Source organism: Strigops habroptila, chromosome 1 (assembly GCF_004027225.2).
Source record: "Strigops habroptila isolate Jane chromosome 1, bStrHab1.2.pri, whole genome shotgun sequence".
In the NCBI taxonomy this organism is placed as follows: domain Eukaryota; kingdom Metazoa; phylum Chordata; class Aves; order Psittaciformes; family Psittacidae; genus Strigops; species Strigops habroptila.
This window is the reverse complement of record NC_044277.2, coordinates 131,461,018-131,477,934: the sequence shown is the minus strand read 5'-3', so window position 1 is coordinate 131,477,934 and position 16,917 is coordinate 131,461,018. Positions and strand designations below refer to the sequence as shown.

The 16,917-nt window shown below is 42.7% G+C and overlaps 1 protein-coding gene and 2 long non-coding RNA genes across 4 annotated transcripts; 2 read left to right on the top strand and 1 right to left on the bottom strand.

Annotated features, from left to right (window-relative positions):
- Positions 1-3,713: 3,713 nt before the first annotated feature.
- LOC115607989 lies at positions 3,714-6,298 on the bottom strand. Its single transcript, XR_003991423.1, has 2 exons — positions 6,264-6,298; positions 3,714-3,821 (listed from the first exon to the last, which is right to left on the bottom strand). It is a non-coding gene; the product is annotated as an uncharacterized LOC115607989 (long non-coding RNA).
- On the top strand, positions 3,738-16,005 carry LOC115607992. The gene is made up of 3 exons (XR_003991424.1): positions 3,738-3,823; positions 4,641-4,643; positions 15,995-16,005. It is a non-coding gene; the product is annotated as an uncharacterized LOC115607992 (long non-coding RNA).
- Positions 6,864-9,834, top strand: LOC115607984 (cytochrome c). Of its 2 annotated transcripts, none has more exons than XM_030485995.1 (3): positions 6,864-7,147; positions 8,212-8,388; positions 8,548-9,834. In XM_030485995.1, the coding sequence occupies exons 2-3, from the start codon at positions 8,220-8,222 to the stop codon at positions 8,691-8,693; spliced, it is 315 nt and encodes a 104-aa protein (XP_030341855.1). In that variant the 5' UTR covers positions 6,864-7,147; positions 8,212-8,219; the 3' UTR covers positions 8,694-9,834. The 2 variants fall into 2 exon arrangements, with proteins under 2 accessions (XP_030341855.1, XP_030341866.1); XM_030486006.1 differs by having other exon boundaries at positions 7,004-7,143.
- Positions 16,006-16,917: the final 912 nt, after the last annotated feature.

Sequence of the window (16,917 nt, the reverse complement as noted above, 5' to 3'; positions counted from 1 at the left end):
CAATAGGCTAGAGATAGCTTTTGCTAGAATGGTATAATAGCTAGAGCAATAGGTAATAAAGTAATTTGCTGCATGAAGATGCTTTGAGTCCGTGCCCTTCATACGCCACAACCCACCACACGAACAAACACCATAAACAAACAAGCAAAAACAAACAAAAAACCTCCAAACCCATAAGCTACAATTTAGCAATGAGTACATAACACATTTACTACAATAGAGTTTGATCAGTCATTTGTATCATGTATTTGTGAGCTCCTGAATGCAAAAGCTCTGGGACTTTACGTTTGGTCAAATTCATCAGACAAAAGAAGAAACTTAGAAAGTATATTTTAATTTGTTTAGTTTTCTGCTTGGAATATGATGAATGCAAAGAGCTTAATATTTTTTAAAAAGGCATAGAGCATAACGTAGGAGCATAAGAAAAGCAACTGCAATGCTAGTAGTTTGGATTAAGTGTTCCCAGTCCTCTGAGACTTCATGCTTTAAGATAATAAGCTCATCCTGGGCAGTTCTTAGTGCCCGCAAAGCATCCAGCATTGATCATTGTCACAAACAGTGCTAAACCCCTAATCTGCTCTGATGTAACACTTGACACCTTCCTAAAGTCATATGTAAAAACAAGCAGACACCGAAAGCTGGGATATTAAAGCCTGATTCTAAAACTACCAGCCAGGCAATTACGTGGTTACAAAAGTCTTGAAAACTTGACACAACAGGCAGCAAAAACAGCATAAGATCTCTGCAGGGAAGAATCTCACCTCTTCACTACCAGAAACATCCCATGGGTGCTATCACTTGCAGCAGTGATTTCTTCTCAGTGGAGAAGACAACCTATAGATCTATGAATCATGAACATGTTGTCTTATGACTTAGTCAAGCTTCACATTCAACTGCTCCTCCTGCTGCTATACACAGAGCCCTCACAGCTCTGCAGAGAACTGAGTATATACTTAGAAGCATTAAACCAGCCATAGCATACAAGTTTCAGATGGGAGAACAGAGCTAAATTTGCCCGTTTATGGCCTTATTTCTACTTATGTTATAAAGGGTTTCTCCTTTGAAAATCCTAAGGTAAGCAAAGCTTTTATTTTTTAAGGCTCTCATTTGAATAGCGAGGCCATGCAAGTGCTCTTATTTCATTAAAGGTCCTCCAGTCTGGCCTACGGTTTAACTGTGGAGGCTTTAGTAGATTACATTAGATTAGCATATCATCATTACATAAGGAGGCCCAGCCATACAAATCTCCTTACAAAAAGAGTCTTAATTTGGAGCTTTTCTCAGGTCTAAGTTGATGCTTTGGAGACTAATTCAACAATATATTCATCTAAGCTTCTGCAAAAGGACTTCTTCCTTTATGGCTCGGATTATTTGCAAGATAATGTCCCAACTGATCATGTAATTGAGAGGACAGTATTCTTTCGCTCCCACAGATACACAAAGCAAATGTATTATCACCGTAGGTAATTTTTCTCCCCTCCAAACAGGATATAGCTGAAATTCTTCCAACTGTTTCGAGTCATTAGAAATAAAAATAATTTATTTTTTACATTGAAAATGTGGTAGCTTTGGGGAATGGTTTTAAACTGACAGAAGGTAGATTTAGATTAGGTATTAGGAAGAAATTCTTCCCTGTGAGGGTGCTGAGGTGCTGGCACAGGTTGCCCAGAGAAGCTGTGGCTGCCCCATCCCTGGCAGTGTTCAAGGCCAGGTTGGACACAAGGGCTTGGAGCAACCTGCTCTAGTGGAAGGTGTCCCTGCCCATGGCAGGGGGTTGGAACTAGATGAGCTTTAAGGTCCCTTTCAACCCAAACCATTCTGTGACTCTATGATTCCTTGCCTCCTAAAAGTAGAAATTGAGGCCAGTAGAAATTACTGTTCTTGTAGCATGTTTCTTGTCAGATGGAATCATAGTCTCAGACAATGCTCAAGGACATTTATTATACCTCTTTTATTTTAGGCTTTCCAGTAAAAATAGCACAAGACTAGTTTTAAAGTTAAAAACATAATGGACTTAATAAACAGATACCCTTTTATTTGTTGTTCAATTCCTAAGCCCTTAAAGTTAACTTTAAAGTTCTTTTCCAAAAGAAACAAAATTATGATTTTAAGAAAAGCTGAACTTCTGACAAATTGCTAGGACCCAAAACTTTCAAATGTGAATGTCCTTGTGAGTTAACTTGATTAACCTCGGCCTTGAGTCCAGAAATGGTCTTTTTTTAAATTACTATCTTGAATCACCTGTCTTTTTAGCCTACTTTCACTATGGGAACTGGTTTATAAGGATTCAGAATGCGTTTTCTGATAGTAAAATAGAAGTTGTTGCAGTCCTATCCTAAGACAACTCTGACATTTGTAAGTCCTTTTTTGCTATTCCATGCCTCATTGTAAATTACCTGATTTCATGTATTTATGTTTTGTACTCACTACTCCTCTACAATCATCCAAACAAGATGTCCCTGTTGTGTTACTTGCCTCAAACAATGAACAGAGAAGTTGTACCCCACCCTCTGTCTATCTTATACTGAGGTCCAAGGCCTCATTATACTCTTCTGTGAGTCTACAGGTAACTGGACGTCTATCAGTCTACAAGCAGCTCCTAGAACAAATGCTTGAGCAGGGTACTCCAGTATCTCAACATAGAAAAGACAGGCATTGAGTTGATGTACTTAGCTGGAGGTCTAAGTTGACAAAGAGTGACTCTGAATCCTGGATCTTCTTGATCTATCCAGCTCCCCACCGGCCAGATGCTGGGAATGGCAGAGACCTTCACCTACACCAGTCTTGGAGACACCTCATCATAAAATAAATGGCTGCCAAATAAATCCCCATGCCTGTGACATAAATCCACAGCATCAAAGGATGGACAAAGTACTTTGTTATTTTTACATCTGGTAAATTCATTAGTAAATTTGTCAGTAAGGTATGGCGTTATAAGGGTTGTGTGATTGATTCAGCCATGAAATACTCTGGCAATCTCCCAGCTACCCGCTCTGGCTGGATTGGCTGGTGTCTCTCTGCCCGCTTTACCTGTCAATTCTTTGGTGCTTACCGCGATGGTGAGCAGCATTGCCTCGCCCTGTCCCTAACTGGAGTCTACAACAACATACTGGACAGGCAATTCTCAGCCTCTCTCCTCACCTGAAACCTCTCATAGTAGAATATCCTTTCTTTCCCCTCCTGCCAAGTAGTTGCATCCACAGCCCTACAAAACTCACTCTCCAAAACCACAGTTCTGCCTTCATCTGCTAAGATCAAATCCTTCAACTGCTACTCTGCACCTTAAGGTGCAGAAAATACTTCTATGTCCCACTCCCAAGTATTTTATCTTTATAGCATAGGCATGTGACAATGCAACAGCACTTCTTTTTGAGAATAGCTTTTATATTTTCAATAATGACCAATATGCATTGAATGCAATCCACATATTAAAAAACTTAAGTCACGATGTTGTCCGAGACAGCTGCACAAAGCATAAATATGCTACCACAAGAAATTACTACTAACAGAGCTTAAAATAAAACCAAGACTTGCTTGATGAAAGTTTTACACAAAAGTAGATGCTGTGCACAAATTTAGCTCTGTCTTAACAAGGAGCCTAATACGTAGCGATCCTGCAGCATGTCAGAGACTCTGCCTTTCTAGCTGTTTCAAGCAGTAGCACATTTACCCTATCTGTTTTAGACTGTATAAAACACAGCAAGCAGAAATGATTAGAGGCACACCATTAATCAGGCATTTTTATTCACTCTTCAGTCTATGATGTTTTTCACCTTTGTTGCTGTTTGGGTGAGCAGGTTCCTGTCTTCCATCCAAACACCCTGTTAAAAGACGTGAATAACATAAAGCCATTAGTACATTCCAAATGACAGGACTTGCACTGTAATTGTGTTGAAAAGTAACCCTCAAAGCATGTTTGCCACTACAGAATATTTCTGAAGGATGCTAGCATCAAGAACTTTTCAATCCCAGCCCAGAATCACTCTTTCATGTTGATAAACCAGGCTTTGATAAAATGATATCGAGATCCACCGTTCTCTTAAACAATTTCAAAGGCAACGATCAAAAAAAGAAGTGCAGGTCTTCTGGACAGCTTCAGTACAAATCAGAAACTACAATGGTGCAAACTAGTCAGTACTATTTTGTGATGAAGTAAGATTTATGACTCAGATCATAACTCCAGCTCTTAAAACCAGCTCACAGCCCCATGACTGCAGCCCAAATCAGGGACTCACCGACACCAGCACAGTTAGCTGATAACTAGCAGCAGCTCACGCTTTGGCTCACTTCCATGCAGTAAGAGGATGAAAAGAGGCCAAGGTACTCAAGCACCTAATCCCTGATGATTTCAACACAAGAAATGGGTTCTGAGGTATTTGTCAGAGACCAAACAAGAAATTATTACTGAACAGAGGAAAAAAACCCCAAACACGTTCTCCTGAGTTACAGTCTAGGCCCTTAAGGCCATCTTTCTTCCTGTATCTGCAGTGTACCTCTTAAAGAGAACTGGATGGCTCTTTTGCCATGTTTCATTTTGTATTGGACTTTGCACATTTGGTTTATTTCTCCTTCCTTCAGGACAAGAAGGAAAAATAAATTACATAGCAGTAATTCTGATTGCAAAATAACTACTGTTCCAGTGTGTAATGGTCTGAAGTAGTAAAAAGACAAAGGTATTTCAGGTGTAACCACAGTGAACAACTGACAGACTAAAATATGAACCTTCTAGGCAAACCACACCAAGTCTAATGAATGTTAATACATGTAGGAAAATAATAGAGCATTGAAAATGAGCCCTCAGTTATTTTAGTTTGCTCCAGCAATCCAAACCCACAAAGCCAGAAAAGCCCTGACTTTGTCTTCAGCACCGCCTCTGGAAGTCCCTCAACATATTCTGTGCCACAGGGGAAGTCATGCAACACGTGTGGGATTCACACATAACAAACACGTTTATACTTCGCAAAGAAAGGTAAAATTTCATTATTAATCTGTCCTACCAACCACAGAATGTTTCAAAAAGTAGACTACTGAGCATCTTGAGCAACACCCTCTTTCCTGCTCCTTCTACTTATAGACCAGTTGTTAGCACTGTGTTGCTCCAGATTCACACTTAGTAACACCCAAACAGGCTTAAACAAGTAAGTCAAGTCCTCTCGACTCGAGATACTTCTTACTGATGAAAACACATCTTCCTAACTAGTATATTTTTATATCAGGCAGAACCTCTGCTTCCACTAACAATACAGGTTGCAAACCCACAAATACTCCATTTGTATCATTCAGACCTTCATGAAAGGGTATTCCACTATGACTCCTGGCAGTCACTCACACAGCAGACATCTGCATGGCCAGGCATAAGGAAAAACAGACAACAGTTCATTTTACAGACTGATTTTTAGTACACTGATCTTCAGTGCTGAAACCCTCACGGGTTCAGCATTTCCCCCCAGAGCATTATTTCCTTACTCCAAAAGTTTAACACAAAGACATTCAACTGTCTGGAATAATGATGCAGTTTTCAAGAACAGCTTCCTGGAAAAAAATTAATATCACACGGCTACAATGTCCCTCCACATGCATCAGAAAGGTTAACCATGGAGCTCAGCATGCAACGCTCAGTATGGAGCATGCACACGTGGAAGGCAAAACCCAACAGACATCGAGAGCTACAGATGCTTGAAGTCTGCGTTCTGTGAAGAAAGAGAAAACCTTTGAATGGATGTCAGTGCCCATCAGTCTACAGCAAATGCTTAAAGAAGCTTAAGAATTTACACTGCTGCAATTTCTTAAAGCAGCTTAAAAGGTACTTTCAGCTCCTTGCTCTTAAAGGTAAGAGAGACCAGGGGTCTTGTCACAGGTCTTGATATTAGTTACATACATCTAGCTCCTGGAATCATATAAGACACAGAAGCCTTACTAAATAAAATTACAGTCCTTACAATCATGGTAAAAAGTCTGAAAACATGAGTGAAGAGCGCCATGGAGGCTCAAAACCAAATGGGGAATAAAAGAAACAGTGAACGCCTTTAGTTTTTAAACTGGTATCTTTCCATTCAACCTCGTGATTCTGGGAGTTTGACATGATTTGAGGTTTGGGTCATCAAGATGCCAACTTAAAGTGCTTTTCATTGCACACTCACTCACTCCCCATGAAGTACATGAAGTTAGGTGTGTACCATAAGCAACTTAGTTCTATTGTGATGTGTCCTGTTGAGATCACAGTGATGTGAAAATTGAGGAGTGTATCAGTATACCGTATATACCTCGTGGTGAAATGGCTCACAAATACGTGACTCATGCTGTGGGCACTGTGAGCACTGGGAAAAACACTCTCTCCCCAGACTAGGGAGTGATAATATGAACATCCTTATGAATTGTCTGCAGAACTGTCCTTATGAATTGGCTGACGGGGTTTCACCCTGTTCTCATTCCCTCTTCGTTCACGTTGGCACCTGAGGCTAGCGCTGCTCGCTGCTCCACAGGCAGTTAAGGAGGGCACTTAAACCCGCCCTAGCGCAGCGCAGCAGCACACGGGGAACTGAAGTTTTTCGGGGGCCGGAGACCGGGAGGTCTCGCAGTTTTACTGCCCGCAGTGCAGGCAAACACCTCCCTTCTCTTGCCCACCCGGTACCTACCACCCCAGCAGGCTCCGCCACCATCTCAGCGGCGCTGCGCCCCGCCCACTCCACGGAGCGCTGCCCCCTCCCCTCCCCAACCCGCCACAATGGGGCGGGGCCTCCCGGGCACGTCACGGCCCAGGCCCCGCCCACCGCGACCGGCCTCCCGCTCTGCGCACGCGCCGAGGACCCGCCCCGCTCCCGCGCGCCCCATCGTCCTTCGGCGTGCCCGCATTACGTCTGACGCCACGCCGCAAGGAGTTCGCCGGTCGCAACCTACCCCGCTGGCCACCAGCGCCGTGACGTCAGCTTTGGCGGGCGGGCGCCGTAACCAATCAGAGGTCTAAGGGCCGGCACTCGATTGGCTGTCACGGTGGGAGGGGCGGGCCGAGTGCCGGCTTAGCTTGGGTGCGGCGACACCGGGTTACATAGGGCGGGCACGGCGTGTCCTTGGGCTCAGACGCGGGACGGTGCCGGACGTAACGGGGTTGCGGTCACCGCTGTGGGCGCAGCGGCGGCGGGTCAGGCAGGTGCGGGCAGCAGCTGGCGGGGCGGGCGCGGCTCGGCTCGGCTCGGCTCGGGTCGGCGGGAGCCGGGCTCGACTCGCTCCGGGTCCGTATGCGGGCCTAGGCCTGGCGGCGCGGCGGGACCGTTATGCGGAGCGGGGCGGTGGGGCGGGCTGAGGGCCGGCGCGGGCGGCGCTCCCGTCTGTCCTCGGGGCGCGATTCCCGCCTGCATGGGCCGGGGGGGGGGAGCCCGGGGCCGCGGCCTAAGGAGGCGCCCAGGGCGCGGCGGAAGGTCAGCGCGAGGCCCAGTGGCCGCGCCGCGGGCGGCTGCGGCCGGGGTGCCGGGGGAATGCGGAGGGAACCCGGGCTCCGCCGGCCGGAGGTGGCGCGGCTCCGTCCGCCCGGCGCGCCCTTGCGGATGAGGCGGCGGCGGCGGCCGCCCGCGGGCCATGGTGGGGTCGCGCCGGTCGCTGGGAGGGTGCCCCGGCGGCGGGAGCCGGCTCCCGCCTCAAGGTCAGGCTCCGTGGGGTAGAGCCGTGCCGGGAGGTGCGGGTGCCCTTGGGGACTGTCAGCGCACCCCGCGCAGGTAGCGGCGCCGGTGGCGGGTGCTCGGGGGGGAGCGGGGCGGCTTCGTGCCTGCCCTCGGCCCCTTCCGAGCAGGGGTGCCGGTGCGATTCTCCAGCTGGAGGGACATGCAGGCGGCCCTTCCCTTTACACAAGGTTATTCGTGAGTGGGGAACTTCCCCGTTACAGGTACATAGTCTGTATGTGGAAACCGTGTTCAACTTACACTGCAGCAATTATCTCCATGCTGCTTAAATGCGGTGGGGCAGTTATTTTGGCCGAGGGAAGGCTCTTCCCGCCTTTAAGCATGTTTACCACCTTGGTACTTTTTACATAGTCTAATGATTCAATGTGAGTCTTCAAGCCCAGGAGCTATAGCTTGTGGCTAGAAAGTGTGCTGGAGAATTACTAGGCTGATGGGCCATATATACCATTTTATAAACCATCAGAATGCTTTTAAAGTTCCTGTTGAATAGGTGACCTTGAAATTGCGACACTGACCTCTGTGTGTGTTCTTGGTCTAGAGCTGAAAATGGGAGATATTGAGAAGGGCAAGAAGATCTTTGTCCAGAAATGTTCCCAGTGCCATACAGTTGAGAAGGGAGGCAAGCATAAGACTGGACCCAACCTGAATGGCATATTTGGACGCAAGACTGGACAAGCTGAGGGCTTCTCTTACACGGATGCTAACAAAAACAAAGGTAAACTTAGAGCTGCTCTCCTGAGTCACTGGGGACAAAAATGTTCAGTTCTTGGTGATACTTTCTAAAGTACTGACAAAAAGTGAAATAACATGGAGGACAAAACCAGAAGTGTTTGTTATTTTAAAGTCACTAACTATCTTTTTTTCTTCTCTCTAGGTATCACTTGGAGTGAGGATACTCTGATGGAGTATTTGGAAAATCCAAAGAAGTATATCCCAGGAACAAAGATGATTTTTGCGGGTATTAAGAAGAAGTCTGAGAGAGCAGACTTAATAGCATACCTCAAAAGTGCCACAAAGTAGAAGTTATCTGCTGCCTTATTTATTTCACAAGGGAGATGGCTATGGAAATGTCTGTGATGAGATTGGTTTTTAAACTTTCTATTTTTACATATACTGTGTCTAACCTTAAAATCTGTCTCACCCATCAGATAACACTGCTCATGGTGGGTCACTGAAGTACATGCTTGTTTGGCAGCCATTAACTTAATGGAAACTATGTAATTGGGTTAATTTAAATAACTATAATGTTCAGTCATTCTTGATCATAGAATTAAAAAAATATATAAATAAACATTTCCTGCCTCTTCATTGTTTAAAAAAAAGTATATAAATAATCAAATGATTGTCAACAGCATAACAGCTTTGACAGCCCAACTCTTTCAGGGTGGTTTTTGGCATCTTCCACCATACATCTTCTGTTACGTTACTTTAAAGATTAAAAAAAAAAAAACAAACCAAACAAAACAAAGACTTAAAAAAAACCCAAACAAACCACCCCAAGATAATATTTTTCTAAATTTAATTAGTGCTAGGTGTTGTGGTATACATTAATCTGTCTAAAGCTTGCAATAAGAATGCATTTCATCTGACTTAAGTACTATTTGTGACATGGCAATTGTGCCCAGCCACTTTTCTTTTATCTAGGGGAAGCATGTTACCTAATTTATCCAGGCTGACAGCTGCATGCACCAGTAGAGTATAATTCCCCTTCAGAAACATTTGCAGTTTTGAAATGTGACTGAAAGCCCTTTGTTCAGCAAATCTTCCAAAACAGCCACTCTTGGGGGAATGAACAGAACAGGAAGGCATCCTTGGTGCTAAAGACTAAGCCGAGTGTAATTAAATCTTCTTAATTCAACACAAGCGTTCACTTAAAACCTACTGTTACAGGCAATTTCAGATGAAGGGGTGCAAGAAAAATGTGCTGGTAGACTGAAGGGGAAACAGTCTTTCTCCATGCCTGGCTGTTACAGCCAATGTTGTTACTTCTGAAGGTTCTGTTTTGCACAGTGTAAAGTGGTATTTTTAATGTTTTAACTGCATTTTTTTCATACCAAGTGAATTGTTCAGATGAGTGTATTTACTGTGTACCAACAGTAAGGCATAACTCGGAGCAATCAGTACTGTAAAATTTAAAAAGAAATAAAAGTTGTTTGCTGTATGTGTCTGAAATTTAGTGAAAAATGGGGAATGTAGACAAAAGTTTGGGAGTCCAGCTTTCCATCGTTAGGAAACAAGATGAGCAGAAGCTCAGCATGAAAAAAAGTAAATGCTGATGAGCTGGTGTGAAAAGTACTTACAAGTGTGGCAAAGTTGGAAAGTGTTTTGTACTAGAAGGAACAAAGCTGAGCTCTTCCACAGGTGTTCTCTTTAACAGCACTTTCGCTGTGTTTCCCTGAGCGGGACAGGGCAGAAAACTCAAAAGTATCCTGAAGGCAGTAGCTGTGCTATAGGATTGCCCGAGCTGGAGTCATAACAAGTAGAACAGTATGCTTAATGGCTGAGGTGCAAAGAGCTGTTGTTACTCAGAATTAATGAGTGAAAAGAATTAAGGTTACAAACAAGTTGTCTCAATTGCTAACCATGTGTGTTGTGATTTTTCTAACTAAATATACAAGCAGGGTTTCTTGCAGACTTAGTATTGACCAGCAGCTTTACTAAAAGCTTGTTAAGAGATAAACCTTCAAATTGTAGTAGTTTATTACTGTTCCAGTTTTCAAAAGTGGTGTTCATCGTAACACCTTTATGGCTCTGCAGAATTTAGTTTTCACTCTGCCAAAATCCTGGTGGAGCAGTTGTAGATACAGAATGTAACCTTGCGTGGCTCTGCACTTCACTGAAATGATTGTGGTGGATTGCATGGAGAGAGTTGTGATGCTTTCTGCTCTGCCAGTACCTTTATGAGGTGAAAAAGGACTGTAATATCCAAGCTGCTCTTCTTACCTAGTTAAGCTGGAGAAGAAACAGGCTGTAGAGAAGAGGATTTTGCAGTAAGGTGGCATTTAATTCTGCACAGGCAACAATTTACAAACAGTAAGTTACCCATCAGCAGAAAAACTCCTTCAGGAGAAAGCAGAGTGGTCCTTTGCCCAAAGTAAGTAGGGGGGACAGTTCAGCTTGGCTTGTTCTATCTGCACCTCAGAGACCTCTCTGCAAAGGCTAGTGGAGCTTATACATACCAGTGAAGATGGAGAAAATGGAACTTTTAAATTCTAGTTTGGAGATGCATCTTTCTTCACATTTTAGGGAAAAGACCCTTCTGACCTTCAGAATTTCATCTTTCTACAGTTACAGCCCTAGACAGCAACAGCTTATAAGATTTGTTGTAGCGGATAGCTAGCAGCCATTTACACTGGACAAACACTATGGTATTTCTACTAGTGGGTCAGCAAAGTATATTGAAGTGAAAGGTTAGATTATTACTTGTTTAGGTAAGTGTTAATGCAAGTGTCTGGTTGGGTTTTTTGGAGGGGGGGAGGGGGGGAGGGGAGGGAGGCGTCCAGATTGGTTGTGGAATCAAGCTTTAGCTCTTTCATTTCTAGTTTTACAGAGAAGGAGGAGTGGGGTTTGCCTTTGTTTTATGAAGAAGCACTTTAGCATTTTTCTTCCCAGTAGCAATACCAGTCTAGACTCTTGGCGTTTCAGTAGTTCCTTTGCAGTTCCAAATTAGGGAATCAAGATACCACTGCCAAACATTGCACCATTGCATAAAAATGGTTCTTGGCTACTAGTTCACAGATCTGATGGGGCATGCCTTTAAAACTGATCTTGCAGTATTTTCACATGTAGTTGTGCAAATGCATAAAGATGTCAATAACATAGAATCATTTAGGTTGGAAAAGACCTTTAAGATCATCAAGTCAAACCGTTAACCAGCACTGCCAAGTCCATCACTAAACCATGTCCCTAAGTGCCACATCTACATGTTTTAAATACATCCAAGGATGGTGACTCCACCACTTCCCTGGGCAGCCTGTTCCCACGCCTGACAACCCTCTCTGTGAAGAATTTTTCCCTAATACCGAGTCTAAACCTCCCCTGGTGCAGGTTGAGGCCGTTACCTCTTGTCCTGTCACTCCACTGAGCAGCTTTCCAGCCACTTCTCCCCAAGCCTGTAGCGTTGCATGGCGTTGTTGTGGCTCAAGTGCAAGACCCGACACTCTGCCTTGTTGGCCCATCAATGCAGCCTGTCCAGATCCCTCTGCAGAGCCTCCCTGTCCTTCAGCTGATCAACACTCCTGCCCAACTTGGTGTCACCCACAAATTTACTGAGGGTGCACTTGACCCCCTCATCCAAATCATCGATAAAGATATTGAACAGAACTGGCCCCAGTACTGAGCCCTGGGGAACACCACTTGTGACCAGCCACTAATGGATTTAACACCATTCACTAGGGCTCTTTAGGTTCTGCCAGCCAGCTAGTTTTTCACCCAGTGAAGCATATACCTGTCCTAGCCATGAGCAGCCAGTTTCTCCAGGAGAACAGGAGAATGCTGTGGGAAATTGTGTTAAAGGCTTTAGTAAAGTCTAGGCAGACAACATCCACAGCCTTTCCTTGTTGACGAAGTGGGTCACCTTGTCATATCTGGTCAGTTGATAATGACTGGAAAAAAGGTAAAATTCAAAAGTACAGTTTCACAGCATGACTTCTCAAAACCAAAATGAAATTGGCAGGATACTTTTAGAAGGATAGAAGTTATTGATGCATCCCATTCAAATTTAGTGATACAGAAGGTCTTTTTCTATTCAGAGTCTAATGATTCAAGAGTAATCATGCTACAAACAGTTTAATTTGGGAAAGTTCCACACGTAGCCATATATGCAATTGTAGATAGTCACTTCAGTAAAGATGTGTGCATTTTAATAGATCTAATCTTGTTGGGATTATGTAATACTTTATATTTTTTATTTTTAGTATAAATATGTTATTAGTGATCCAAACTAGATGTGATACATTATGTTTCTCTTATGGGGGAGAATAGAAATTAAATAGCTATAGTTAAATAGTTAAGAACTGTTAGATACTCTAGTCTCTCTATATCAAAGATCATTGAAGTGCACACATTTACCTCCGTAGTAAGCCTCATCATTTGCCTTTTCAGGGCCAAAGCCGACAGAATTCTCTGCATTACTGTATATCAGATGAGTTGAACTGTTTCACAGTGATGTCCTGAAAACCTGGTTATTCTGGGAGGCGAGCAGCCCAGAGCTAGCAGTAGGAAGTGTTAATCCTGGGGAATGATGTGAAGTCCTGTCCCTTCCCAGTGCTGCAATGGCTGTCAGAATACCAGGTGGTTGTCACCACCTCCATGTGATTCAGAGCTTGCATGTGAATATGTGCATGGTTTTTCCATGATCTTTCTGTTGTTATGAAATACAGGAAATAATGACGGACACCTTTTGAATAATTGGCTTCTGATTAGAAGTGTCACAGAAGGTAAGAGATGTGGATGACATGTTTGCTTCTGTGACAGGATACAGATCCACATCCTCAAATTTCCAGAAGGCTGCACTAATCACCAAACTGAACTTGTGTGCTGGGAAGAAGATGCTCTATACCTCTGTTGGAGCTGTCATTTTGCAAAAGGAGACCCAGAGGAAAATGAGCAAAGGAGGAGCTAACTATAGCAGTGTGTTCAAAACATGTACCTTGGAGCAGGAGAGGTGGTGTATTCTTTCCAGGTTGTTTATGCATTTACTTTTAAACAGTCTTGGATAAAAATAAACCTGGCAGTGGAGAAGTCATTGCTCTGCTGGTTTTACATCTCATTAACACTGTTCGCTGCAGCTTGCTCAGGCAACTTGAGCCCTTGTCTTGTTCCTTTGAGAATAACCCACTCTCCAGATGCGTCTTCCCCTTTCTCATTCTCCATGTGTTAAAAACTATTTTTGAATGTAAGACTGTGCCGTCCCTGTCTCACCACAGTGTCAGTCTTCTGGTCATAAACACTCAAAAGCTCTTGATGGAAACATCAAGTAGTGTTCTCATCTTTGAGATAATCTGCAGAAATTCACTGCAGATGACCCCATTCGGTTGTGATGTCTGGTGACAATTTCTTTTTAAGATGTCTGATGATTCTTTAATATATGTGACACTTCCTTTTATTGATCTTTTTTTATTCTAATTTTTTAATAGAGCTAAATAGAGCAGGTAGAATCTTATGTGGCTTTTACCTGCACTATGTCTCTGTTGGGTTTTTTTACTGTGAGATGCAGCATGATGATGCGCGCATTCCCTATGCACAGTGCTTCCAGACAAGCAGGGGAAATGCACCACATACACTGAATTTTATAAACATAATTGGTGTCACTTACATGTCACTGTTAGCCTCAACAATCAGGTGCTCTTACCCATGTTTCGTTGCAGGAATGTGCCTACACTGGCTGTAACCAGTCTTTCCCTGAAAGCATTTCTCGCATTTCTCCTTCCGCTGCTGATTGATTGTTTGGAGAACAGGAATGGAAATCAGACTTCTGCATATATCACCACGTTTTCTGTAAGACTCTAATTCTATTTCCGATTAGTGTCTCAGTTTACTTGCTATTGCTATTAGATTTGGAGTTCTTCCAGTGCTATTTTTAAAGGAAAGGTACCGCATTTTTAATTCCAGAAATTTTAATTCTAATTCTCATGTACAAATGATCACTGGTTATCTTACCCATCTGGTCTTTCTCTTCTTCATGTTACCTGTTACTGTTATGCTTTATACTTCTTTTGTAGTGGCTGAACTGCAGGCAGCTTCTTGTACTTACACTATTCCAATGTCCTCTTTAATTTACACATCTCTTAACTGTAGTGGACTGTTTTTTAACGTTTCCAGCTAATGCCTTTACTTGAAAAATCCTTCTTTCATTGCCTTTTTCATTGTTTAAAATATTTTTTTTCACTGGAAAGGATTTGTTTTTTAACTATCCCTCACACAATGACATTAGGTTTAACTATTTCATATACACCACTGTTTTGGACCCAGCTATTCTTATGTATTGAAACAGGATTGTGTCCTTCACTTGGATACCTGAGAAACAGTCTTCTTGAGAACCTCAGAAAAGAGATTCCAAAAAAGAAATCATGGTAAATGCTGAGAAACTTCTGCAACTGGCACCGTTTGACCAGTTTATTACTTACAGCAAATAAACAGGAGGGGGAGCCAATGTACTAAAAAGCTGCAGAAGAAATAACATGCACGTGAAGGTAATTGGAACAAACCTCACGGTTTGAAAGACGAAGTTCATTTGTACAAAAAGCAGTTTTACTGCAAGTGCTCAGTCAAAAGCGCTGGAGGTGATTAGTAGAGCTGAATGCATTGTTATGTCTGCAATAAGTTTAGGGCCTTCTGAATTCTTAAACTGATTCATGTTTTATATTTCATCAGGCTAGCTCAAGTTTGAAATAGCCTGTATTAAATTTCCACCTATTCAGATGGTAAAAGATTTAGTTAGAATGCAAAATGTTTCTTTCTGACTACTCAAAGAATCCTAATCAAAAGTGGCAATCTCTAATGCATACTCTGGCTTTGTTCCTACTGTGGAGCTCACTTTGATATTGGCACTTGCACTATTATGCTTGAAATGGATATACAGATTGTCATATAGTTTCTGCACTAGCAGTCAGGTAGGGTCACGAGGACCTTTGTTAGTAAAAATGAACTTTAAATCCTGTTAATACTGTTTTATGGGTGGTGTTTGATTATAGACTCAAATTACTCTGAAAACCATGGTAAGTTTTATAATACAGGTAAAACTAAATACTAGTATTGTTACTATTTAAGGTCCTAGGAAAACTCACATTTGTAATATTGAGTCAATATTACATTACAATGTAATATTGTAATACATTTTACTTAGCTGGGATATATCTCAGGGGGTTATCAATGCCAATTTAACTATCAGTATGGATTTTCTGGCACATGGTCAAACATGAAGCCTTTGCAGTTCTTCAAAAGACTATGTTGTCTTTCTTCCTACCAGTCCATGGTAGACGTGTATGTTGGAAGTCAAGCTTGTTTTTCAGTGCCTAACACCATCAGGAGCAGTGTGATCAGTCATTAAAAATTTAGCTCATATGTGCGTTTGCTGTCATTCTGAATTCTCAGAAAGATGACATCTCTCTCTGTACCAGCATGCAATGACACATCAGAAATGTGCACAGAAAGAAGCAAGCCAAAGGAAGAGCTTTGCAGTTGAAAGAGACTTCCACATCAGAAGATCTATCAAGAACATAGCCTTCTACAAATGAACAGGGTCGCAGGATAGACATCAAGATGATACAGATGAAACAAAGAAAGGGAAAAAATGTGGAAATAAACCAAGGTTAGTACAGGGTGAAATATTACATATTCTCATTACATGTTCAGCAGTTACAAAGACTGTGCCTGTGCTTTAACCTACTGAGCCAGGTATTGCTGTATGAAAAAAAAAGCAGCGGAAACTCAGAAGCAATAAAAACCAGGCTTGGCTATTTTCAGTTGAAGGTCTGGCAGCTCTGTGTGAGTTCAGTGTATATCCCTTTGGTTGGATGCCTTTAATTTTGCTTCATCTCTGTGAAGTCATCCAGTTGAAGCTACCTGGCTCCAGCAGTCTGTACTTCCATTCCACTGATTTGAGTGATATATATTACACATTAGCAAATCAGCCAGCTGAGAAATGGCGTGATGTTTACCCAGTGCACGTATCAGATGATGTTTTGCAGGGCTGTAAGCTCTGATCCTTCTGTAACACTAGAGCATAATGTTCTCACTCACACAACATGCTTCAGTTACACTGCAGCTGACGGCATAGCTTTAAATTTTATTGCAGCTTCAGATCTGAAAAGTACAGGTCAGTAATCTTCACTAGCTATGGTGGACATAGTGTGGATAAAAGTGCAACAAGAAGGGCTCTAGCACTAGAGATAGTAGTCATAGAGTAGAGTCAGCATGAAAAAACAGCCTTTGTTCTTTAGCCACAGTATATAAAAAGCATTGATGGGGAACATGGCCTAAATTACATTTACATTGCAGATTTATCTTCTTTTTAGTTTAAGGATATTAGTTCTCTGAGATGCTCTGTGCCAATCCAGAACTCAGTTGAAAGTCAAGTCATTAAGAAAGTCATCAAGATAAAAAGACCAAAAGTTCAGTGAATCCACATCTATTACAGTGCCATCTGTCTGGCTCTTTAGCTATCTGGCTTTTTAACACCAGTTTTCAGTTTCTAGATAGTGCAGCCGGATGCTCTGATTGATCAGGTTAGCCAAATTTGTAT